Source organism: Xiphophorus couchianus, chromosome 11 (assembly GCF_001444195.1).
Source record: "Xiphophorus couchianus chromosome 11, X_couchianus-1.0, whole genome shotgun sequence".
NCBI lineage: Eukaryota > Metazoa > Chordata > Actinopteri > Cyprinodontiformes > Poeciliidae > Xiphophorus > Xiphophorus couchianus.
The window spans coordinates 27774033-27798906 of record NC_040238.1 but is presented as its reverse complement, the minus strand read 5'-3'; the positions used below and the strand labels follow the sequence as shown (position 1 = coordinate 27798906).

Here is a 24874-nt window from a genome sequence, read left to right as displayed (position 1 = left end):
CCGTGAACTAGTTGTTCTCCTCCTTGCCCTTGCTGCAGAATGAAACCAAAAAACCCACAAAAACCAACCCCTTAAAAGATGGTCATGGACGTCTTTTATATTGCCACGTTAGCTTGGTTCGTCATGGTTCCAATGTTGAAGCCCAGAAAATTATATTGGAAATTGGACTTTTAGTGCTTTCTTATACAAATTTAATCTAAACATGAATGCTGAAAGTCAGCCTATTTTAACACCAGTGTTAGTGAGTCTGGATCGAGAGTCAAACTTATTCTACTCACTGTAACCTTCAATGTTTCACAAGAATAGTTTAGATAGCACTTCAAATAACAGACTCAATTCAATTCAAATAAAAACATTTGTTGTGTTAATATCAGCAGATCCTGCACTACAAGATCTGCGACTTCTCATTTCCAGAAGCTGCTGAAACAACATACATTTCCATAAAGTCGTATAACACAGAGGCTCTTCTGCCCAATTTTGTAAATATCTGTAAAAGTGATTCACAATGCTTTCCAGATGTGTCTTACCTAGACGTAGCGAGGTTCATCTCAATACGAGCCTTCATATCTTCATTCTGCTGCTGCAGAACCTGGATCTTCTCTTCGAGAAACACGTTCTTTTGAGCCTGCTCAAATTCAGAATGCAACAGAGGTGCAACCTTTAATTAACCAAACACTCAACATCATCGGAATCCAGAAAGCTCTGCATCTGTCATTTGCATGCAAAGGTTGATAGATTGTGCCTAGAGAAGGCCTATTTGAGCCTACCACTTTCTCCAGGTCTGAGATCTTCTTCTCCTGCTGGTGAATCTGCTGATTTTTCATCTCAACAACCTCTTTCAAACTCTTCAGATCTTTCTCAATGTGCTGGTATGGAGCTAAAGCATCCTGTTAAAAACAATAATAATAATAATAATAATAATAATAATAATAATAATAAGAAGAAGAAGAAGAAGAAGAAGAAGAAGAAGAAGAAGAAGAAGGAGAAAAGGCTTTAATATAATGTGCATTATAAATGATAAATTAAAACAAAGTGAATTATTGTGAAATGGAATGAAAAAAACAACAACATTGTTTTCATACAATACCAAGGAACACATAAGGCAATGCAGAGCAAAAGCTATTGTGTATTCCAACTCCCTTTAGATAATTGTTCAGATATTACCTCTATCTGCTTTTGGTATTACTGAGTGGTTGATGGACTTTATATTTTATTTGTACCAAGGGTTGTATTGAAAGTAATTTCCCACCATCTAGTGGCCAGAGAGTGAATGATAACTAAGCTAAGCTTTATTTGATTTTCTACTATCAATAATAAATTGGGTTTGCTAAATTAAAATAATCTATTATTTAAGCAATTTTAGCATCTGCAAAACATCTATTGATTTCAGTGGATGTAAGACTTTAAACACTGCTGTTAAAGCCACAAAACTGTATTTTGTGGATTTTACATGACAAAAAGTTGAAAATATATCATTTTCAAAAGCACTGTGTTATTTTTATTTAACTTTGAAGTATTTATAAAGAAGCCAAACTGAAGTGGACTCATTTTGGAGACATCCTTGAGGAGTGAGACAGATGGTTCTGTTTAGGAAAACTTAGATTTATACTCACAATGATTTGTTCATCTGTACTCCTTCTCAAAGCTTCCTCGAAGCGTTTGGCCTTGTCCTTTAGACTCTGGTTTTGAAATGTGAGCGTATCTACTTGATCCTAATCAAAGACACACAGCAGAAACTGAACATCATACATCCAAGTTGCCAAGCAGGTATAAGGAATACATAAAGTACTATCTTCTGCAGATATAATACCTGTAAAGACAGCCTGAGTTTCTGAAAATCTTCCTCTAGGAGGAGCTTCTGTTGTTCATGAGCTTTTCTCAAGTCTGCGCACAAACACAGCAACACAACAAAATGAGAAGTCAGTTTTAGCAGTACATGCATCACAATTTTGTTTCTTATTTCATATCTAAAAACATACCTCTCATGGTACGAGCATGCTCCTCATGGAGTGTTGCCATGGTGATATTATGCATGTCTCTAAGCTCCTGCATAGCTGCCTGGTGGTTAACTGTCACCTCCTCCATCTAACACATCCACAAACATATATAAATATATATATATATACAAATACAAGAAACTAGACAGTTCACATTGGACATGAAAGACCGGATCCAATCCGCTGATTCCTCTCTGTCACCTGCTCCTGCTGCTGAGTCGTCAACTCCTCCATCTCCAACCGATGCTCCGCCTTCAGGTGCTCCACCTCAGCAGCGTGACACTTCCTGAGGCCTTCTTCCACCGCAGCCAGCTCTGCCTCCTGCTGCACCTGGAGCTCCTGCAGCTCGCGCTCAAATGCCACCTCCAGCGCTGTTTTGTCCTGCTGGAGCCTCTCCCAGCGCACCGAGTGGGAAGCTGCACATCAAGCAGATTAAAAAAGGAAATGAAAATTTTCAACTTTAACAAAGAATCTTCGATTTTGAGTAGCTAAAACGTGTTCAAGCCTAACAGAATTTCATGGAGAAAAAAAATAAACGTAAGAATTCTGATGATATCTGTAGAAAGACAAATAAATATGTGAATAAATTACCCTTTTTTTTGGCTTATATGCTAACCAGAACTCAGAGTAATTTTGATATTCAGTCACTGAGTCTGTGAGATAAATTTATGAGAACCAAAGATGTATTTTAAATGAAACAGCTAAAAATGAAAAATATTGCATTTTTAATAATTAAGTGAATTACTGTTTAATATCTGTGAAAGTAATTGACAAATACACTCTTGGGAATTATACAATAAAGCAAGAGAAAATGTCTACATCAATATTCAGTCATATCTATTCTCACTTACTCATTTCTTCTCTAGCTTTCTTCAACTCCAAGGACAATTCGCTTTGACCTTCCTCAGCAGTTTTGTTCTGCAAATTACAGAGAAAACAACTACATATTTTTGACATTGTGAAAAATCTAAAAATAATTATCAGTAAAAAGTTTGCATTCTTTATAGCAGTAGCAAGACTTTGCAAGAGTATACAGCAGGTCACAATGAGCTTACATGTGGACTTCATAAGCAAACACTGAGACTAAGTTGCAAATCTTAAGTATGTATTCATGTGACTTGAATATTTTCACATTTTGTCAAAGATCAACATAAGGCAAAATAAACAGAAAATTAGGATACACACTTTTTCAAAAATTCCTAAGAATTAAGACATAAAATGAGTTTAGAATAAGCATACTTGTTAATAATTTAATCTGAGTATAAATGCAGCAGTTCTGTAAAGTCCTCAGGGTGAATGACACAGCCACAAAACAATAGTTGATTATTCCAATTTGAATAAGGCTATTTTTTATAAGCTGGGACATCTCTCAGAATACAGCCAGAGCTACAACAAAATAGATTAGATCACTCACACTCATTTGTTAAAATGAGACCAATCAAAGTGTAAATCTGTGAATTTAAAAATTTGTATTCACACACACCTTCCATCCAGTCTGACTGAGTACATATGTAAAATAAATTTTTTCCATTTTTATCAACAAAAATTTTGAAGACCATGTAACATTTTGCTTGGGTTCTACTGATATTTGCTATTTTTTTCCCTGACTAGTACACTACAAGTCCATTCGTCCTTGTTCTTACAGGGTTCAATGTCACTTTCAATTAATTTTGTTTTTCGGAAGGGTGCATTTGCCCTGCAAGGGGGGAGTGTACGTGACCTGCATGAGCAGCACAGCAAAAACACGTCAGTTCAAATGAGGCATATATCATTTACAACAGTTGCTCTGTGCAGTTTTGATCAGCAGGGGGTGCTCAAACCATCTCTGCTGCCCAAGTCTTTTGCATTTCTGTGCTGTGTGCCGATCGAATGCAGCGCTCAGACAATGACTATAAAGGAGTGAGACAGATACAGACAGGATCACTGCTTTCCTGTCTCAGCGCCTTAAACACATCATCAGGCAGGGTGAAACCAGTTCGGACACACTAACGTAGAGCCCGTCTTCACACAGTCACTCTAACTCATCATCCAGAATCTCACCTCATGGTGGGAAATTATCCATCCGTCCTTATTCATGTTCACAGTTTGCACAGGCATTGCACATGTGTTTGCTACAATCAAAGGTCAAAGAAAAATGGTCGGAGGAAACATCATGTGGAAAGTGTATGGAGGAGAAGAGATGAATTCCACTGATAATCAAAAGTTGTGTCACGGGAAATCAGAGGGAAAGATACAAATCACAACATTGATCATCAGTTCTACTCTCCACTGAGAATTATTTGGCTGCTTTATGATGTGTGAAGTCATAGTTAATTGGGAATAGGGCCACTGTTGTGGAACAGGCACAAGGTCATACTTTCATTATATCATTTCATTTTGGCTACCTTGAGGCAATAATGCTGAGTGGTGATGATAAAGGCATCAAGACCTAGAGAAGTTCTCTGCAGCTCATCCCTCAGAGCCTTTAGCTGCCTCTCCTGATGGTTGCAGTACCTCTGTAGCCTGTGAACCTGAGCGACAAAAAGAACAAAAAAAACAACAAATAAGTGTAGATAAATGCAATAGAAGAAAGCAAATTTTAAGTAGTTAGGCTGACTCTCTCATTACTGACCTCCTCCATTTGTTCCATCTTTTCCTTTTCATCTGCTTGCCTTTCTTGCTCTTTCTGCTGAGCCTCTTCTTTCTCTTTCTGCAGGTTCTCCTGGTGTTCCTGCTGCGGCCTCAGGGGAGCCACACGCCGAGGTGACCCTGAAGGAGTGGAACCCCGCACCGCCGCTGCAGGTCGCTGCCCGGGCTGGACTTTAGAGCGAAGAAAAGCAAGCAGAGGCTATAAATGGGTCGAAGTCAAGTTTATTTTGTATAACACATTTCAACAACAATGCAGTTCAGACGCAGTTATGTGTTTCACAAGGGGGGGGGGGAAACGTAATATAAAGCTTTCTTTATCTTAATATGTTTTTATGTGTTTTCAGTCCCTAAATTAAGTCAGAAGTTACCTAATAAACAAATAGAGTGCAACTATCTTGGAAGGAGACTTAACATGCAGCCCAGGATAGAAATCAGTTCAAAGTGTATCAAAGTCTGCATGTACTCCAGATACAAATCAAAATCAAGAATCTGTGCCAAGACTTCAAAATTGATGATCTTAGAAAGACTTTATTCAATATGACTAAACTTGTGCTTTTTGGTGAAGAACAATCAGCAACAACATCAATTTCCAGTTATACAAAAGACATTCTGCTGTAATTGCAACAAAAGGTAGTTCCACTGACCACAGACTATAAATACACACCACACTTTCCAGACTTTCATTTGTAAAATGTGAATACCATGTATGATGTTTATTTTATTTTACAGTTATTCACTGTTGGTCAACCTAAAATTTATGGTTGCAATTCCACAAAATGTGAAACAGTTGAAAGGGTGTGCAAACTTTTGCAACACACTGGATATATCTTCATGATCTAATTTTTAATTCTCTGTACCAATGAAACTGACCGCTGTTAAATTAGGAGAGATCTGACCTGACCCTCTGCTAATGATCGCTTCATGAGATAAATGATTGGAACTTAATGAAATCTTTTCTGCAAAGGAAGCTTTGTGGTTGCCCCTAATCTGATATACCCGCCTCTAATTTTATGATAAATGGGACTAATATCTGCTCTGTACACGAATTAATCCACAGAGAGTGTCACTGTGAACATCTAGGGTTTTTAATAACTTGTGCAAGTATTTACTTGTTAACTATCAATCTAAATAAAGGTTTCATCCACTAATGATGAGAGCAATTTGAAAGCTGGGCAACCATGCTCACCTCGTCATTTATCCCAATAGGGAGACCACCACTATGTGTCAGCTGACATACAGACAAGTCCATTAACCTGTGTGAGCTCCACCTTGTCAATGGTTGTGAACAAAGGTGCACAACATCTTTTAGTTTTGAAATGTCAATGTTTTAAAACAGTTATTGTAATTTTTAAATCCCTCCTATAAACCAAAGAACTAAATGTCTGCACCTCTGCATCCCCAGCCTGAGCCAGATTATTCGGACCTACTGAAGCAAGAGGGAGCGGTTTCCATGACAACGTGAGGCAGAGATTGGGGTGCAGGGTCCCAGGTAATGGGAAAGAATTGGTTGGAGGAAGGTGGGGTGGGACGGGGGATAAAATAAGAGAAAAAGCTGTGAGATAAAAGAGAGAAAAGAGTTGCAAGGCAATATTGAGCAGGAGGGGGAGGGGATGAGGAGCTGAATCACTGTAATAATGATACATTTCTAAAGCCCATTTAGATGAGTGAGAAAGAAAGCTGATAAGAAAAGTACATCACTTTTTCCCTGAAAGAGGAAGTGAATAAGGTTGAGAAAAAGACTTTGCTTTTCAAAAACCATACCATTTAGCAGATCTTGGAGCATTTATCCACATGATTATTCCTTGTTGTGACTCTAAATTATTTCCACCCTACTTTTCCTGACAAGCACACATGTGCACACATACCTGCAGACATCTGTAGTTTCCATCTGAAAGGTTACAGAGAGGATACTGAATACTAAATGAGTGTGATGCAGATGGGAGCAGGGAGAACGGATTTGGAATATTAACACGAGCAACAATGATGAAAACTTGAGGAAAGATCTTGCTGACAGCAGAGATTAGATTTTTTTTTTTTTGGTTTAGGTGTTGTTAAAATATTGAAAAGACTGCAAACAGTATGTAATTCTAAATGTATTTATTACAACCTGGATTTTCACGGATGCCTGGAAATATCACTGAATAATAAATCTATGTCAATACATGCAAATTTCATTGGGCAGAAGGAAATTCTTTGTCTGATTATATAGGTAAAGGTAAAATTAGGTGAAGTGCAAGGAGGAAAGTAAGGACCAGTAACACTGCAGTGGAAATATTAAACAGAAGAAAAAAACAAAGCCTGGGGAGACTTTTTTTTTTTATAAGGAGACATTTGGATGTTTGCTGCAATCCCATGACAAAAAAATTTTTTTCACCACTGCAGAGCTGGAAGAAGGAAAAGCTCTGCATTTTATGGACTAAATCAAATCATAGATGGAGCTGTGTGCTCAGCTCAGCACGACATACTTGGAATAACGACATACCATCCAAGCTGCAATTGGTTGTGGGTAAATTTCATAGTTTAAAATATTTCGAAAGGCTGAGCTGGAGGAAAGGAGTAAAGAACCACATGGAGCTGAAATGTAGTTTTGGAATGGAAACATGAGGATCAAACTATGTATTAAGGAAATCTTTATATGAAGAACCAGACAAAGACAAAGGTATTTGCATTTATATTTACTGTAAAGGTAGAGGTAATAATATAGTTACCAGGATATCTGACTAAATTAAAATATCATCAAGACCCTAAATTACTTCAGTAATTCTATTTAAAAGGATAAATATATACATTCTATAAAAATTATATAGACTGATTTCATACAGTCAGATGATCAGCTTTGTTTATGTTTTCATGAAAATGTTAATTTTCGTGAAATACTTTCAAAGTAGTTTTTGCAACCTTTGTTGAACCTTTTCATTTATAAGTCAAATGCTGGCCCCAGAATAGTTATTCCTTTTATTCTGAATCTTTCACTGATAGAAATCATGAGTGATAGCAGAGAACGTTCTTATTTTCAGTTCTACAGGCGCAGTCTGCAAGTTTTTACTCCCAAAGTCCAAAACAAATTGCTTATTACAATAAACAGTCCATATGAGTGAGTTTATGCATTATCGCATTTTTTCATGCAGTCTTGAAATGAAAATGTTAATGGATATACAAAACAGGCTTTAATGAGTACTCAGCTAAAGAACTTACCTGGGGACTGGAGTTTCGGGGGAACCACTGCCAACCTTTTTGGCGAAGAAGGAAGAGAACGTGTGACCTCTGAACTCCGCTGAAACTCCTTTCTGCCAACTGTCAAAACACAAGTTTGATAAATCAGTGGGTGGTTTCATCCTTAGCAAATCATACAAAATTTAAAAATCCATAAGGGGAAGCATCTGGCAAAAGTGTTCATTTTTTTATCAAGGCATGTTTAGCTGGATAGTATATGTATATGGGTATGTGTGCACGTGTCACAATCATCAAACTCTTTACTTTTTTCAGTCTTTTTCTACTCTTCCCTTTCATATCCTGCTATCCCAAATGCTGTGTGCTATAAATATCTTTCAGTACCATCTGTCAAACATGAACAGGGCATTCAAGGGTCTACATAAGCATCACCTTCATGCTCATAGTAACATTCCACGCTTTCTAGGCCAGAATAGGTTCCAAATAGGGATTTCTAATCTTTTTTTCTATTTTGTGCTTGCGCATTTGCTTGTATTACACCTTTTACACAGCTGCAGGAATGTGAGGTGGAAAGCGAGCAACAGGTTTTACAGAATGACGTTAGATGTGTTGCACTGGAGTGCTACGGATGAAACTGTGTGAAGTTAAAACGGTAACGGGAGGAAAGTGAGAAGAAAGGAAGTTTGAAGAGGTTTGTAGAGAGTCTGTCATGAGGCAGAGAGGAGAGGGAAAAGAGAAGCTTTGAAAAGAAACTAATTAGACCTGTTATGGGAGAGAAGCCTCTGATCCTGAGCAAATCCCCATATAACCCTAGAGAGATACTCTGGGCCTCTGGAGAGATCATTTATGGGTTCACTGTATGTGTGTTCACTCCTCATGCTTTTCTGCTGTCATTCAAATGTTGCTCTCAGAGTGGCTAATAATTTTGGTGCTCATATCACAGATCAATTCATATTGCTGTAATAGTTTGAGTTTGTATTAAAAAACATCAGTGTCACAAGTGAGCGAAAGATTTACAATTCTCTTTATGGGAGCAGAGCCATTTGACTGCTGTAGATCTACATAACATAGAGCTGAAACACACTCAAATTAAATCAACATTTTATGGTAGCAACAGATACAATCTTTAGGACTAGATCTTTGCCGTACAGATTTAGTCAAACGCGATCAAAGCTAAAATTCAGCCGACATTTTAAAATGTCCTCATGTATGCAAGTATATGACAAGCCTTATTGAAAACTGAGTTTAAACTGATGCTAATTATTTTTTCATTGAAATATTTCTTAAAATTCTAGCATAAGAATTGATTTCATAGGGTAACACTGCAGAGTTATGAAAAACAAGCCACAGACGTGTGGGGCTGGCTGGATTACAGCGTCCGTCATGTTTTCACTCCACAGGCATTCTGACATTTTGTGGTTTTCAAAAGACTCTTTGGTTTCTCAAATCCATGAAGATAAAAGCTTTTGGTGGCAGCTGCATACCAGCTAAACACTCAAACTGTTTTATCTTGTGTACTGGTGAATTTGATGCAACTTATTTACTTAGCACATTTCTTAAAGTCAAAGGAAACTTAATTAATGGGAAAGACTAAAATAGAGAATAATAAATTAATTAATGAATAAATAAAACAAGATTCCAGGCTTTTGACATATACCACTGTAATAACTCAGGACAGCTAAAAACATATGCATGCTCTGCTTTTTAGGTTTTTATTTGACAATACAGTATTTTCCCAGAGCATTTGTATTTTTCCTTCCAATTTACAGTTAAGCATTACATAATGTTCATCTATATCACATAACTACTCATCTCACCCCAACCCTGAAATTTCAGCATATATAGTGAAAAAAAAACGTCCAAAGGGTTTGAATAGATTTGCAATGGACTGGTGAATATTTAAGATGTCCAAGAAAAAACATCACCACTATAAATGTAATAAGTAAGATAACAAAGCAGAAAAGTAGAGATAATGTGAACAACAGTTTCAAGCTAGATGTTTAAGAAATAAGAGTCCTGCATAACTCTGTCAAATCTGAGTTTTATCACACTACACAGATAATAACTGATTCTAATGTTCATATTAAAAAGTGTTGCCTGTAGTTGTAGTTTGACTGGGGGGTGAGAAAAAGTTCAGCAACTGCAAATGTGCTGTTATTCCTCCATAAATCACATGTTACTCAAACCAGATTACATAAAACACACATAAATTTAGTGTTCATTGTTCAATAATATCCTATAAAGAATAAAAACAATACATTTCACATTTTATTCCACACGGTATCTAGTGTTAACTCTACGAGTGAAAATCCTGTTGTGTGTGAAAAGCATCACAGCCATGTCTGTTGCTAGTGTTATTGGTGCTAACAAAGTCAGGTGTGATCCTGCATGAATTTCACATTTTTATTTCAGCTTGAAAAGCTAAACTAGCTCATAGAAGGTTGTTTATAGCAGTTTAATATTTCAGCAGAAAACCAAAATAAAAAAACAACCCTTGCCATCTAAACAGCGAGGTGCCCAGGTTGGTGCAAAGCAAGCAAACAATAGTCTGAAAATAGCATATTACCCTTTCTGACAGCACTGCAGCACTCAGCTATCAGTTTCTGACTCTTTTGGGGATAAAACTGCTCATGTAAGTGTTGTTGTAAGAGTTGTTTACGACAACACTTAAAAATAAAATAAAAACAGCTCACCTGAGCCTTTAATTATATATTTGGGAAGACTAGTTGTTTTTTCTTTATGGTCTACTGACCTCCAGGTGAGCTTCTTGGCTGGGGTGGCAGGTAGCGTCGTGGTAACGCTGGGGTAGAAGGGGGCTGGAGGCTGCTGCTGCGACATGGCGGATCCCTCTGTTGATCTGTTGATGGTGGGCTCGTTGTCACTCTGTGGAGCGGAGGCTCCTCACTCACACTCAGACCTGGAACACATCAAATACAATTTTACTTCTCTGAGCTTTAATTTTCAATCAAATGTTTAATCTCAAATGAGTTGTTTCTCTAAACCCATCTATCCCAACCTTTCATGAATACAACCTTTTTCCTTGCCTGGCTGTGCGACCCTGGTGTTACATCTAAATTTGGACTCACTGGACTGAGAAATGGTTTGTTACTTGAGGGTCTTGCTGCTGCCCTCAATCCTCCTTTTCTAACCTGGATCACAGCATTTGTTCTTCAGATGCACATACACACACACACCCACACCCCTTCTTTCACACAAATTGAGACACACCGACTCACCTCAACTCGCACATAATACTGATGATTGCTTGTTCCAGTCTTTAGCACTGCTATCTTGTCTACTATGTACCTTAACCAGCTATGATACATCATCTCCCAAGCTCATCTCTGCAAAATTGATCAATAATAGCACAGCAGAGCAAGCCAAATAATAACTCGTTTAATTTAAGGCTGCTGCAAAGAAACTTTAAGATTATAATTTAGTCAAGTAGAACAACTTGCTTCTCTCTGTGCCACCAGAAGACTGAAGGTTTGTCTCATGTTGTGCCAAAACCCCCTCAGGTTTCTGGGATTAGAATAGCTCACTGCAGGGTGCCTCATGTTTTCAGAGCAGTTATGCAAGAGAACATTGTTTCAATCTTCCTATCAAGAAGATTGAGACAAAAACCTGTACAGAAACATTTACAAAATAAGAGATAATTCCAAACAAATAATTAAGAAATCCATCACTTTTTTTAACACTAGCTTCATTGTGCTACTTTTTGAAATCTAAAGAATGAAAAAGATCTCCAAACAGAGCCCTCTGTCCATGCATCACTTCACTGCTTGACTCTAGACACGTCTGCATCATTGACTTGAAATTTTTATTGTGGCTTAAGATGATGTATTGTGAATTGGTGCCATGTGCTATAAATAAACTGAATTGAACTGACTTAAATTTATTAATCAAAATTTTCTCCAAACAATCCTCCTGCATGTTTAACCATATCAAATACACTTTAACCAAAGAACGAATTATGTGGCGAAAAGTGAGACTTGTTCAAGCAATACGAGGATCACTATTATAAAACTTATTCTGGTGACAGTTGTTTAGACAAAAATGCTTTTGTGAACATCATAATATTGTGCAGAATAAGTCCCCTTTAAGTCGACTTCACTAAATAATTGCCCTTTCTGTCAGGCATTTATTATTTTAAAAATAGGTTAACAAAGCTTTCAATTTTTGTCCTCATTAATATTATGGTTTAGCTCCCATAATCTGGTTGGTGCACTAAACCAAAGTCTTGCTCTAAAATAGCTACAGATGACTCTGGTATAGCTGATGCCTATTTCAAATGGTCATTGGGTGAGGGGCCGGTTACAACCTGCACTAGTTGCTATTCCATCACATGGGAATTCAGAAATATTAATATCTACTAAAGTAAATATTTGATCAAAAGACAGTTGACTGATGCTCTCAAAGGTCTTGTAAACATATAAATAGCAGAGCCATTATAAGACTGATGCCTTGGATAAAATAAATTATTTATGATAAAACATAGTGATTGACAAAGTACACCATAGGACAAATGACAAGAAGAGGAAGGAAGAGATTTAAATAAGGGGGAAGCTGATCAAGTAAGTAGACTGGCAAAAAAGCAATGAAAAGAAATAAATGAAAGACAGAGGAAGACCCAGGCCTTTTCTGAGAGTGCATGAGAAATCTTATGCAAATTTAACAGAAATCATGAAAATGTGGAAACAGCTGGGGATGAGGTAGGGAGCATTCTTTACACCTCAGCAGGAGGCCATTCTCTAGGAGAAATTTCTTGAACATTCCTGCAAAAACTAAACTAATGCAGATTTTTTGTTTGTTTGTTCTGTTTTAGTCAAAGTAGATGAATAGATAAAAATCCCACATATAGCTTCACAGTTTGCCTGTTGTGAAAAATACAATTCTGATTATTTAAAGTGATAAGAAATGGCTCTAAAAGACTTTTCATTGGACTTAAAATCTCGTTTATTTTTGATGAACTCAGCTTAATTGGAGCCTTCCCCATCAGCAAAAAAACCCTCAAATGCTGTCCTAAAGGATCTGATCCATTCCATCTCAGCTGAATTTACAGGAAGCTGCCCTCTCCAGGTGCTCACACAAACACATTAAGTGTTGACAGGGAATAAAGCTGCACAGCTGGCACTGCTGACTTGCCAAAGAAAAAAAAATCCTAGTCATCAATGCATTCTCCTTCTGGAAGTAACTAAACATTTCACGCTATAGTATGACCATAAAACAAACTGGTGAAGTTGATGTACACTTTGGTTTGTTTATATTGATTTAGTTTATCTTTACTAGGGAACATAAATCATATCTGATGTTCTTCAGTGAAATAACAAGTGTCTTTGATATTCTCAAATAGTTTAAATCAAAATAACAGTTTTTCAACACTATTAAGTGAGTAAAATTACAAAATACCAGCTTTACATTTACAATGTAAATGAAAACAACTTCAATATTTGTAAGTTTTCAGGAAACGACAAAGTTTTGATTGCCTTTAAATATAGGATTTAACATCTGATAATCTTTGGAAATATATTTAGATCATACCTCATCAGTTTTCTTTTAATTAAGCAACATGTTCCCTCTGACAGATGCACACTACAGTCAGTTTAGTGGGTGTAATTAAGTATGAAGAGTAAATCCATCAGAGACTGATGCTTGTTCTGCCTGTCAACTGCTGCTTCCTCTCCTCTGTATGAGGTTCATGTAGAAAATGTCTGTCATTCTTCCACCATCATTCAGAATATCCTATTAAAGCTACTGCTCTGCCTGGAAGATCTTTCAGATCTCCACTCTGCTTACAGTCTATGCACACACTAAGTACACATTATGATCTCAAGAAAAAAAATAAGTCTGTCTGACAAGTAAAGGAACATTTTTCACAATGTAGAAAAACCTTTCTCATGTGGTAAGTTTCCCTGTATCTGTTTCTAATGTTGCTACATAATATTAGTCTCACATGTCGAACACATGTGGAATAATGTTTCCTATATGGAAGATTTCCTATGGATTGCATATTATATAATTTCCACATGTAAAATATATTGCAGGGTTATCTCATGATTTTTAGACGCTGCTTGGTATTAATTCAACATGTGAAACTCGTGGTAGATCATACATATGTTTCATCCGTCACTACATGATGTAATTAAAATATTTTAAACGGATTTCAGCCTTTTCCTTATGAATTTGTTGTTATATATCATTTACACATTCAAACGCATGTAAAAGCATTTCACACACCTTTTCACAAGTTTCTACAAGATAGATTTTCCACCTTCATGTGGGGTTTTTAATCAGTTGTGCTATTTTGAGCTTTCATACAAACTGATTTTATTTAAGGAGCTGTGACTTTAAGTGCAGAATCTTTTTACCTGAAGCTATTCTGAAAAATAAAGGGGTTGTATGGCAAATGACTGTAATTGTCGGCAAAAAAACATCATTTAGTAACAATAATAAATAATTGATTTTCATTATAGTGCCCTTTAAGATTCCTCTGCTTTGTAAATAAGATTTGTATGCAATTTAAGATGTAAGCAAGTGCACCAAAACACATACAAAATCAGGTCTTGTAGCATTTTAAAATGTAAATTAGAGAGCACTTGAACAGCACACAATGGTCCTGTAACATATAGACAGGGCAGAGAAGGACCTATGGAGATGACCATCTGTTAGCTGCACTGGACTCAAAAACCAGCAAGAACCAGATTCAAGCCCGCTGAAATGTTCATCTACACACCTCCGAGACGTGATTTACAGACAGCAACATGAAAGATTTTTTTTTTCTAGTTTTGGTTTACTGCCAGCCTGACACACATCAATCATTTCATTGAGGCAATAATCACATACAAAAGAGCTGAGTACATCCAGGGTGCATTTGTTGTTTGTAACGTGCTCACTCTTTCCTCACTCAGTATAGATTAGGTCAATTTTCCACTGCAGTTTAGTAGGTAGTATACATTTGTGCCTGCTGTTTACAGACTTTCTCACACACTTTCACTCACAGAGAGTAAGTAGAACTGTAGTAAATAAAGGGGGAAAAAGCACCACCACTAAAGCTCAAGACAGAACAATAAAACCTGCATTTTATCTTAGAAAAAGGTCAAAACATAGCCAGCAAATGTTAAAGAAAGATAATACAAAAGTGTTAGGAAAAAAAGTCCTTAGCATAACTTATGTTTAATATTTGACTGCCGCAGGCTGCACTGCAGGGCCATGTAAACCAGCACTATCAATTGAGTCAAATGAAGAAAAAAAACACTGTACACTTTAAAAAGTTATGTGAATGCTAAAACTAAAAAGAATTCAAACAATTTTATGTAAAAGAAAATGGCATTTTGTCAATTTTCCATACTTATGATACCATATGATAAGAGATGATTTTAAAAAGTACAAAGAATAAAATCGAGAACATATACTAAAAATCAGTTAACAAAAATATTTTGCAAGAAATCTTAAAAACTTATTACACAAATAATCATATCAGCATTCATTTAATACTTCATGTTTACCTTTAGCACATAATGCAGGAAACACTAAAGTTTGGCTGCTATCGATCCAGCAGTTTTTTTCCAGCGTGAAATGGCCGGTTCAGTCATAAAGCCAAGTTAACAGCGAGCTGAATGAAATGCACTTTGAAGCTGTCAGTGAATGAACAGGCTTGATGAGACTATCTTCCCTGTCACAGCTCTGATGCTTTAAGAAGTGTCAGCCATGTTAGTTTTATTCTCCTTATCCACAGAATAGCATCCATATCTAATTGGCCCATCTAATTTGCTGCTCTCTGGGTGAGAACTTGTGTGCATGTATGCATGCGTGCTTGTGTGTGTGTGCATGCACCACAGAAACCATCTGTTCGCAGTGAGCTGGCATGAGTCTCAGACCAGATCTAAGCCTTGTGTGGCATCTGGGGTTTGACATCCTCTCCTCCATCTACACTGATGCTTCTCTTTCCGCTCATTTTCCCCCTCCATCCCATTTTCCCATTCTCTATGCTTGCTGCTCATTTTGACTCATTGGATTAGTGTTTACAGCCACATCACTCTTCACCTTCTTCCTTCTGCTCCCTAGATTCATTTTGATTTCTTGCGTTATTAGATTATTCTTTTCATTTAAAAAAAAAAAAGTGCAGATAAGAGTGATAGCACTCTATTTTAGGATTTGAGTTTTCAGTCACAGGCTTCATCAGCCTCCTTCTGCTGCTTTCACTTCTCAGCGCTTTATGTTGGCCGGAGTGGATAACCTGAAGCCTGATGCTCCCTCTCTAATACACCAACAAAGACAACCATGCAACAACTGAGGAGGCCTGAGTGACAACCCTAATGCCTGGATTTTGTTAATGGTGTATTGATTTCATACAGAGAAACCTAAAGCTCCCAAGATGCTCGGCTACTCCGCTCTTATTTACAAGCCTCTTATATGCAAACAATTGATAAGAATCAATTAAGGTCATCACTGAAGCTTTGGATCAAAATTACCTTGCTTACATTAGTTTGTGTGTGAAAAATATTTCTAAATATATTGTCACATTGCCTTGTCAATGTGTTCGTTTCCCTTGACATTTTTATATTTAGTCAGATTACAGATCAAACCTCCATAGAGTTTGGTGGTATTTTGAATGATAAATGCAAAGTAAGCTTCAAAGTGGAAAGAAAACAATACAACTTCCACAGATCTGACGTGAGAATCTGTTAACAGGACGACTTTTAATTGGTGACGTCCCAGTTATAACTTTTATATTAAAGTGAAAAGGAGAAAAGCCACTGGTAAAAGAAAGCACAAAACAACCCATGTGAGCAAAAAACATATTGTGACCTTCCTAACATAATGGATTAAATCGCTTTTACCAAAAGTCTTGTTTTGTTTTTGCCTAAAACATTTTTTGGAAAGAGATCTTTATTTATTTACTTTTCCTAAAATCACGTTAGCCAAAAATGACTTAGGCCATTATTTTAAAAAGGTGATTATACGGAAAAAGGGGAAGATTACACCAAAATGGATGCTTTTGACCAAAGTACAAAATACAATATGTGGCAAAACACTTACATCACCCACAGCTCACCATCCTAACAGTATTAAAGAGCTTTTCTTCAGTAGGTGCTGGTCACAATAAAGGGGAAGATGAATGGAGCTAAATATAGATCAGTCCTGGATCAAAAACAGATGGAGGGTGCTTGAGACTGGGGCATATGTTCACCTTCCACTTGGATGCAAACCTGAAACCTACATCCAGAGCTACAGATCAGAACAAACATATACTTATGAGTTACAATAAAATTTGGAAAGGCAAAACTTTACAACTGATGTTTCACATACAAGAAAAATATCCAAAGATTTGAATCTTAAGATGTGCAGTGGTAACAGAAAGATTGCACCAAGAGACTTGCAGCTATAACTTCGGCAATATATGTTTCTACAAAATATTGACTCGGGGGACTGAGTACAAATGAACTCCACACTTTACAAAAGTTCATTTGTAAAGATTTTAAAACAATTTATGATGATCCTTCTGCTTCACAATTATATGCTATGCTATGTTCGTCTGTCATAAATTCCAATAAAACACCTTAAAGTGTCAAAAAACACTTAGCAAGATGTTGTACTCATGAATACAAATAGTTTTTCATCTGATTTTTATTATTTTGTACAGACTAATTAATTTATTACAGCTGGATAATGCACAACCTCATCCACTGTTTAGAGCAGTCTGATGCTCAAGTGTTTTACTTTTCTGACCTCCTTTACTGAAGAGCTAAAAATCCCCTCATTATTTTGCCTATATCCTTAATGATTTATTTGGTCTGCATCCTCCAGAGATCTACATTTCCATCTTTAGATTGGGAATCAATGGGGAAAAGGAGCAACCGAGAACCGAGGCTTTACTCTTACTGCACAAATGGAAAGTGGAAAGCTGAATAAAGAGTGTGTAAAACCTCAGCTGTCAGCATGGGCGTGCTGTTATTCAAGTTGACGTATAGTGACATGGAGGAAAAAATACCAAAGATATAACAATCCTACATTCTTTGGAGGAAAACGTTATAAAGATATTAGATATGAAAAGTGTTTGGAAATGTTGAGAGGCACTGGGATTTATATACAGTTACGTGATCAAATGAACAGAACTAGAAATCTGAAACACAGAATGGCTCAACTGTAAATTCATGCCGATTTCCTCAAGTGTTCAAAATCAACAATAGTTGAATGCTGCTTTAGGTTTCAGTGATCAAACTCTCAACGACGAAGTGTAAAACCGTTGAATCCAGGTCCAAAACATAGAGAAGCTACTATGATCATAAAACTGTTCCCAGTATAAAAGCATGAAAAAGACATAAGACGCCCATTTATGTTACACAGAAGGATTGAAAGAATGAGTTTGGCTCATTTTAAACCTAAATAGAGAAAGGAGTTCAAACACCTCACAAACAAAGGTCACGTAAAAAACACACAATCAAAATCAAAAGCAAACCCACCTACATTCTCATCAAAGGCCCCCAGTATTTTACCTCTCATGACTGTCATCCTTGATCTTCTTTTATCTCCTCCCAACCTTCTGTAGTTCATTGCAAATTAGAGAGACTGGTGCACATGCGGCTTTTGAGATCTTCTGAATATATACTCTGATGTTCAGAAGTTTACACGTGCAATAATAAACAATACTGTTGTCTGAATGCTGAAATAACCAACTAAACATGAACATTTCCTTTCAGACAGTGTCAAAGAAAAATTGAGTCCGTCTCTCAAATTAAGCAAATAGTACAGATGCCCATGTGAAGAGAAAATGGTTAAATGAGTGCAGCTTTAAGTGCAATGTAATGAAAAACTCAGATCAAAAGCAACTGAAACTTAAGGGGAAAATCTAAAGAAATCTTAAGCATTCCCTTCGTACACAAATCCGTGTGTATCATGTTCATTATTTTTTAAATGATTGTGTTTTTGTCTCTATCTGAACCTCCTAGCTCAACAAAGAAGCTTTCTTGTAGGAAAGAAACTCTTACTTCTTCTGGAAGAGATCACCATGCTGATTTAAGTGTTTGTGTAAGATGATAAACTCTTTTTTTTCATTTTTTTTTTAATTAGAGAAAAAAATCATGAAAACGATATGCTTGAAAGGGAGGAAGTGAGGAAAGGGGGGATGACATAACAGGGGGCCTGATGTGCGTGAGGCGAGAACGCAGGCGCTTACGTCAACTGTAACTGGGAGAAGAGGAGCAAGCCTTCTTATGTAGGTCACATTAAATAGACATGCTGCTACCTCAAAACTCAGCCAAGTAACCAAGCAGCCATGAAATCACAACTGGAAAAACTCAGAGTTTCACACCATGAATTGAGAAAATTTACACAGTTCATCCAGCAGCACGTTTGATATATTCTTATCATTCTGATTGCTCAGAATCTGTGGCACAGACCTAGTTTGGAGCTTTCTGAATTACGATAATCTTTAAATTACTGCTACTGTTTTCATTTGAAACAGTCTGTGTAATACTTTAATCTGGAACGTGCAGCATCCCGTCTAAGATCGTATGACTCACCACAACTCAAGACCAAACAAGATGTTAGTGACAATATTCTGAAATGTGGCTTTCATTGGCTTAAATTACAGTAGTTATTTTTTGTGAATAATTTTTTAAACATGGTTGTGTCAGAATCATGGTGTGGGCGGTTCTGAAAACTTGATAGCGGCTGTAGAACATAAAACATACTGCGTGTTTATAGATTATAAACATTCAAAGATGCTATTTATATCATTTGACTCAACGTAAGTTATTTGCAAGGAGTTTACAAATGAGTTATAGATTATAAGGAGGGTCTGAAGATGAGCAAGTCTGGGAGATGTGTATTACCAAAAGATTTGTAATGAAATGTGGTAAAAAGTATTGATTTAGGGTGATGGGGTATAGATTTATGCCACACATTTAAGATTTGGATTTTATGCCACTTTAGAACTATGTGTTTCTTTGTATTGGTCTAAAATGAGGTGAAAATAAAAGGATTTTCTACAAAGCATTGTAAATTGAAGAAACAAACAATGTGATCAAAATATAGCTAATGTTTTGATTAAGATGTTCAATGAAAAAAAAAAAAGTTTAGTTTCACAAATGCAAATTTCATACTTGGTAAAAAAAAAAAGCATCATTATTTTTGTTTAGAGGGAACTCACGGTGTGCTGTCCTGCCGGGATCACTCTGCACGCTGTCAGCGGAGTGGGCTGAGGACGCTGAGGAGACGCTGGAACTCCTGACGAAACCAAAGGCTGCCAGGCGGCTTGCCGGGAGACGGTTGGAGGAGAAACCTGGAGCCCGCAACCCAGACTGACTGACTTTGGGAAGCAGAGATCTGGAAGCTGTAGACGGGGGCTGAGACGCTGCTGTGGAAGCAGGAGGAGCCACAGGAGCCTGATGGCTGAAAACCTGGTCATCTAGTGATGAAACAGCAATTTGACATTGAATTGTTTATCAATCTTTAGAAAGACTGCATTTTTCAAGAGGCAAGATGTAAATAAATATGGCAGTTGTTTCATTTTATTCAAAAAACAAGGTACACCATTGCTGGATCACTCATCATGAGTTGTTAACAAAGCTCTCTCAGTAGGGAGCATGAGCTTTACTTTGTGGTGACTCTGGTTGTTCCAGCAAGCAAACAAAATAACTGTGTACAATTAAACTGCAAATAGCTGTTTGGCTCTAACAGGCTGGACTAATGGCCAAAATATTTTTAATGCAATTATGGTATTCAATTCAACACTGACAAAATAGCACAGGGGAAAGTTATTTTTCTTTTGATACAGTGCTTTGAAAAAGCACTCTAATTGGAATTTCATGTAATAAACCAACCCAAAGTAAAGCATAATTGTGATGTGAACAGAAGTTAGAACGCTTTTTGATGTTTTTATACAAATACAAAACTGACAGGGGTGATGTGCCTTTAGTCTCCCTCAAACAAGACTTTATAATTGCCCCTTTAGCTGTAATTGACATGAAGCAAGATCACCTGATAGGGAAGCAGATTAAATATCACAAAAACTTCACAAACAACCCATTAATAAGGTGAAGGTAGTGAAGGTCACTGCGTTCCTCGAGACATTTGGAGAGATATTTTTGCCTAATCAGCCAACATTAAGGCAAAAATATTTCTATATGAGTTATGTATCAGGTCCATGAAATGATTTGTGGAAACCAAGGATCTGACGAACGCTAAATCTTTTTATGTAAAAGTGTTTTATACGAGTCTGTAAAGGAACTGAGGAGGGCAATTCTTTTATTTGTTATATATTCAATATCCTTTTGGCTAAGTGATGGTTTTCTGCTCTTCGTTGGCTGTTAATGTTCATTTTTGTTTGTTAAATAACATGGCACAATATTAAAGTTTAATCATGATGGGTTTTTTTGTTTTGTTTTTATTGTATAAATATTGTCAGCAGTCCTGCTGCTCTAATCTATCCCACTCAGACATTTTCTGCCCGCACAATTTGTGGAGGATGCAGCAATAATCTGTGGCACCATTTTGTCCATAGTACAAGTTATTGTCAAAAAGCAGTGGGTTATAGTCCTGCCTGTATGGATTCTATTGCCTCTCACAGCAAAAGAAAAGTTAGGATGTGCAGACATTAACAATTTAGGCTTTGTACAGAGACACACAGTATTCAGTGGTCAAATCTCAAGACTTTGGATAAAAACCCCATTTTGGCTTCAATGGTCTGCAAAAACAAGGTCAAGATCCTGCACAGAAGAAGAGCATTATCCCCTGCTGGCTACAGAGATAAGGTACGCGACTCTCCTTTCCTTTCCATTTGGCACAACTGTGTGCTTCAGTGGAGCCCAGAGGATAACTACTACATCAGAAGAAAAACCATGTTTCACAGGGAGAAACAGATGCCTGATGTTAGAGAGAGGAAAAAGTGGAATGGGAACAAAATGGAAAAGTCCACCCCCTCCAGCATCAGTAGAGATGCAACTCATGCTTATCACATATTTCCTCCACCACTAATATCTGTGTGCCATGAGGTGTACTTATGAGTTTGGAGCTTCTTCCTCTTGAGTGAGAATGTCAGGATCATTAAGGATAAATTTTAATTTGCATCCTGGCTTTCCCACCCCCACTCCTTATCCTATTTATCACCTCTGAGAGACCGGGAGGAGAAATTATAAATTAGTATAACAAACATCCACTTATCCCCGATTTAAATAGCTTATGTTGCTTACTTTTTATTTTTGCATGTATGTTCTATTTCTGTTCCTAACAGAGAATTCCTTCTACAATTCAGGTCAAACTTAAAAATGCAGAATATATCATAAATCTTTTGAATAAAGCCAAAGTGTGCTACGGTCTTTGAGTGAAACAAGGCCATTCTCACTTTGGATAAATTATGTAAATAAGGCCAGGAAAAATCAATAGGACATGCAGCTGGCACAAGCACTAATGATTTTAATCACAATCCAAAGTGAGAGGCGACAGTGTGTATAGATTTCCACCTCCAGGCTTAAGCTGCATGTTATTAAATGTAATAACATTGCATTTGCAGTGTAGTCCCAGCAGTGCTACTGAAAGGAAGCATGGAGAAGCATGCATGAAGGAATCCACTGGCAGTAATAGCTCATTGCATTTCACTGTCTTACCTTATAAGTGGACTTTCCTCATTATCATAACAATACAGACTTTAAACTATGCACTGCAATCATGTGACACAACTGTCACAAATTATATAATTGCTATAATTAGAAGGTGTCAGACATTTTCATTTACAAAATACAGAAAAAGTCATAATTGCAATTAGTGCATAAGAATAAAAGGAAACTAACCCGGGTACAGAGAATGGATGGCTGAAGGGAACTCTGTGGAAAATGATACATGCGTTTTAAATTTTTTCATACATACAAAATCTAAATTATATGTATTTGGATTCTGCCCTTCTTTGCCGTCTGATTTAGATTGAGTTATTTTGAACATCAGAATGACCAAAATTACTCAACTTGCAGATGTTCGAAGATGGTGGTGACACACCACAAAGTAATAGCAGCAAAAATCAATTCTAAAAAAAAGCATTGATTCAAGGAGCGCTGAATGTACTGGTAAATGCATGTCACACATTTCAGATTTCAACTGGCAGTACGAATTGACAATCATTTACCATTTTTCTTTCGCTTTACAACTATGCAACCTTTAAATGGGTGTGTAGCATCAAATCCCAGTAAACCAATTTAAATTTGTGGTTTTAATGTCATAAAATGTCCAAAGAGTATGAACACTTTTGCAAGACACTGTACTCATAACAGACAAATGTTCTGTGTCAACATTTAATTAGGTGTTTATCAAATCTAGTGCACATGAGCTAAGAAAAATTCCAGAGGACAAACAGTCCAAGCAGACTGATATGCCTTAGATATGCATTAGTAAGAAATATAAGATAAACCATAAAACTATGCTGATCATTTTTTTACGTTATGTCTAAGTTATTACTAAGGGAAAAAGCAAATGAAATACACTACGCAAGCAAAGAATGAAGGAATGAGAACATGCCATACTTCAATATTTTATTGACAGATGAGCTGAAGTAGAAATCTGATTTCAGCAGTCAGAGGCGCAGTCAGAGGCTATCATTGAAATTAGAAATTCACTGAGGAGAAGATGTGAGTGGCTTATTATTTATTTATTATTTTTACATTTCAGTTTGTAGATTGCTGCCTTCTGGTACAGAATGCGTCCCCTCCTACAGCCATCCAATCAGGACTGCCAAAATTAATCTCAGAGAGAATGCATTTTAATGAACTACCTTCATCTCAAGCCAAGCTGAGGGATGCACAGGTCCCACAACTGCTAGCTGTTGCATGGCAGCAGGAAGACCAAGCTGTACTCAGTCAAAGTTTGGGCTGATGAAGTCATTTTCAGTTGGCATTCCGGAGGTGAACGTGTAGAGTATCCTACCTGTATTATCTTGGCTTTTCTGGCTGATCGCTGGGCTAACGGTTTGGATTGGCTGGCTGAAGATCGACGCCGACCTCTGTCCTTGACTGGGTCCATGGGTCTTGACGGAAACCGCAGTTGTCCTGGTGACGGCTCCAAGACCCAAACGGAGGCCTCTGCCAGAACGAATGAGACTTCCACTTCCCTCAGCCTGTGTAACTGTCCTGCCCTGCAATGCATCTTCAGAGGAGATGCCTTTTAAACTGTTGGATCGCCCCACCTAAAAATCAGAATCACTACATTTACTGAAGGGACTAAAACATGACAGACTCATGACATTTCCTGACTTCCGCAGCACATATTCTAATGCACAGACATCATTATGAATAGAAGAAACAAACATCAGCATAGCAGTTGAAAGATCAGCTTCTGCTTGTTTTCCCTTCTTATGTTTGGAAATGAATTAATGGGGACAAACCTTTCACACACATTGCAGAGTTAGCCTATACCTCTTCGATGTTAGTGCCAGATAAGGCTGTTTAATACAAATTAATAAAAATGTTAATGTTAAGGCGATAATGATCAGCGCTTGGACTTTGAAAAAGATACAGAGGATCTATTATCAACTATGTGTCAGCAATACATGCGTAGTAAATAAAATTTGCCAAATATGTCAATCATGGCACATAACATTTTTTTTATTATTTGATGGCAAAAGGTAGCATAGAAAAGAATAGAAAAAAAATCTTTATTGTCTGCGGGGGGAAAACTGCCTTTGGCTCACCAGTACTCAAGACAAACTGAAAAGAAAATTAAAAATGATCAGACACACACAAAAGCAAACAAAAAGACGTGTTGATTAAAAATGTATTAGCTGCTATTAGACATCCTTTCCATTAACTTCATATTTCTGTATTAAAAAGTTCTTTTTTTTATTGGGCTGATGTAATACTCTAATCTTAAATGTGTTTTTATTTACTATTTAAAAAATCATCATAAAATTAACAACAATAAGGGCTTGAAAATACCAGTCTGAATTTTTCTTAAATATTCCAACTTATTCCATATGACTATAAAAATGCATGCCATATAGTACCCAATTTAGTTACTGTGGACAAATCACTGCAGCGAATTGAGAATAGATACTTGAAAATCAATCTCAGTGCAAAGATATAGAGTACATCGCA

General features: G+C 36.9%; 1 protein-coding gene across 2 annotated transcripts in view; it reads right to left on the bottom strand.

Annotated features, from left to right (window-relative positions):
- mtus2a (microtubule associated tumor suppressor candidate 2a) overlaps positions 1-24874 on the bottom strand; it is a 47014-nt gene that overhangs the window by 4659 nt on the left and 17481 nt on the right. Inside the window, exons 3-15 of one of the 2 annotated variants that reach the window (XM_028031565.1) lie at positions 23709-23967; positions 19948-20205; positions 10549-10713; positions 7821-7919; positions 4609-4796; positions 4382-4507; positions 2849-2915; positions 2199-2413; positions 1980-2085; positions 1811-1884; positions 1614-1712; positions 768-887; positions 528-628 (exon numbers count right to left, since the gene is read on the bottom strand). In XM_028031565.1, the coding sequence (XP_027887366.1) occupies positions 528-628; positions 768-887; positions 1614-1712; positions 1811-1884; positions 1980-2085; positions 2199-2413; positions 2849-2915; positions 4382-4507; positions 4609-4796; positions 7821-7919; positions 10549-10713; positions 19948-20205; positions 23709-23967 (1877 nt within the window). The remainder of the gene's footprint in view (positions 1-527; positions 629-767; positions 888-1613; positions 1713-1810; positions 1885-1979; positions 2086-2198; positions 2414-2848; positions 2916-4381; positions 4508-4608; positions 4797-7820; positions 7920-10548; positions 10714-19947; positions 20206-23708; positions 23968-24874) is intronic. The other variant, XM_028031566.1, reaches the window with a different exon arrangement.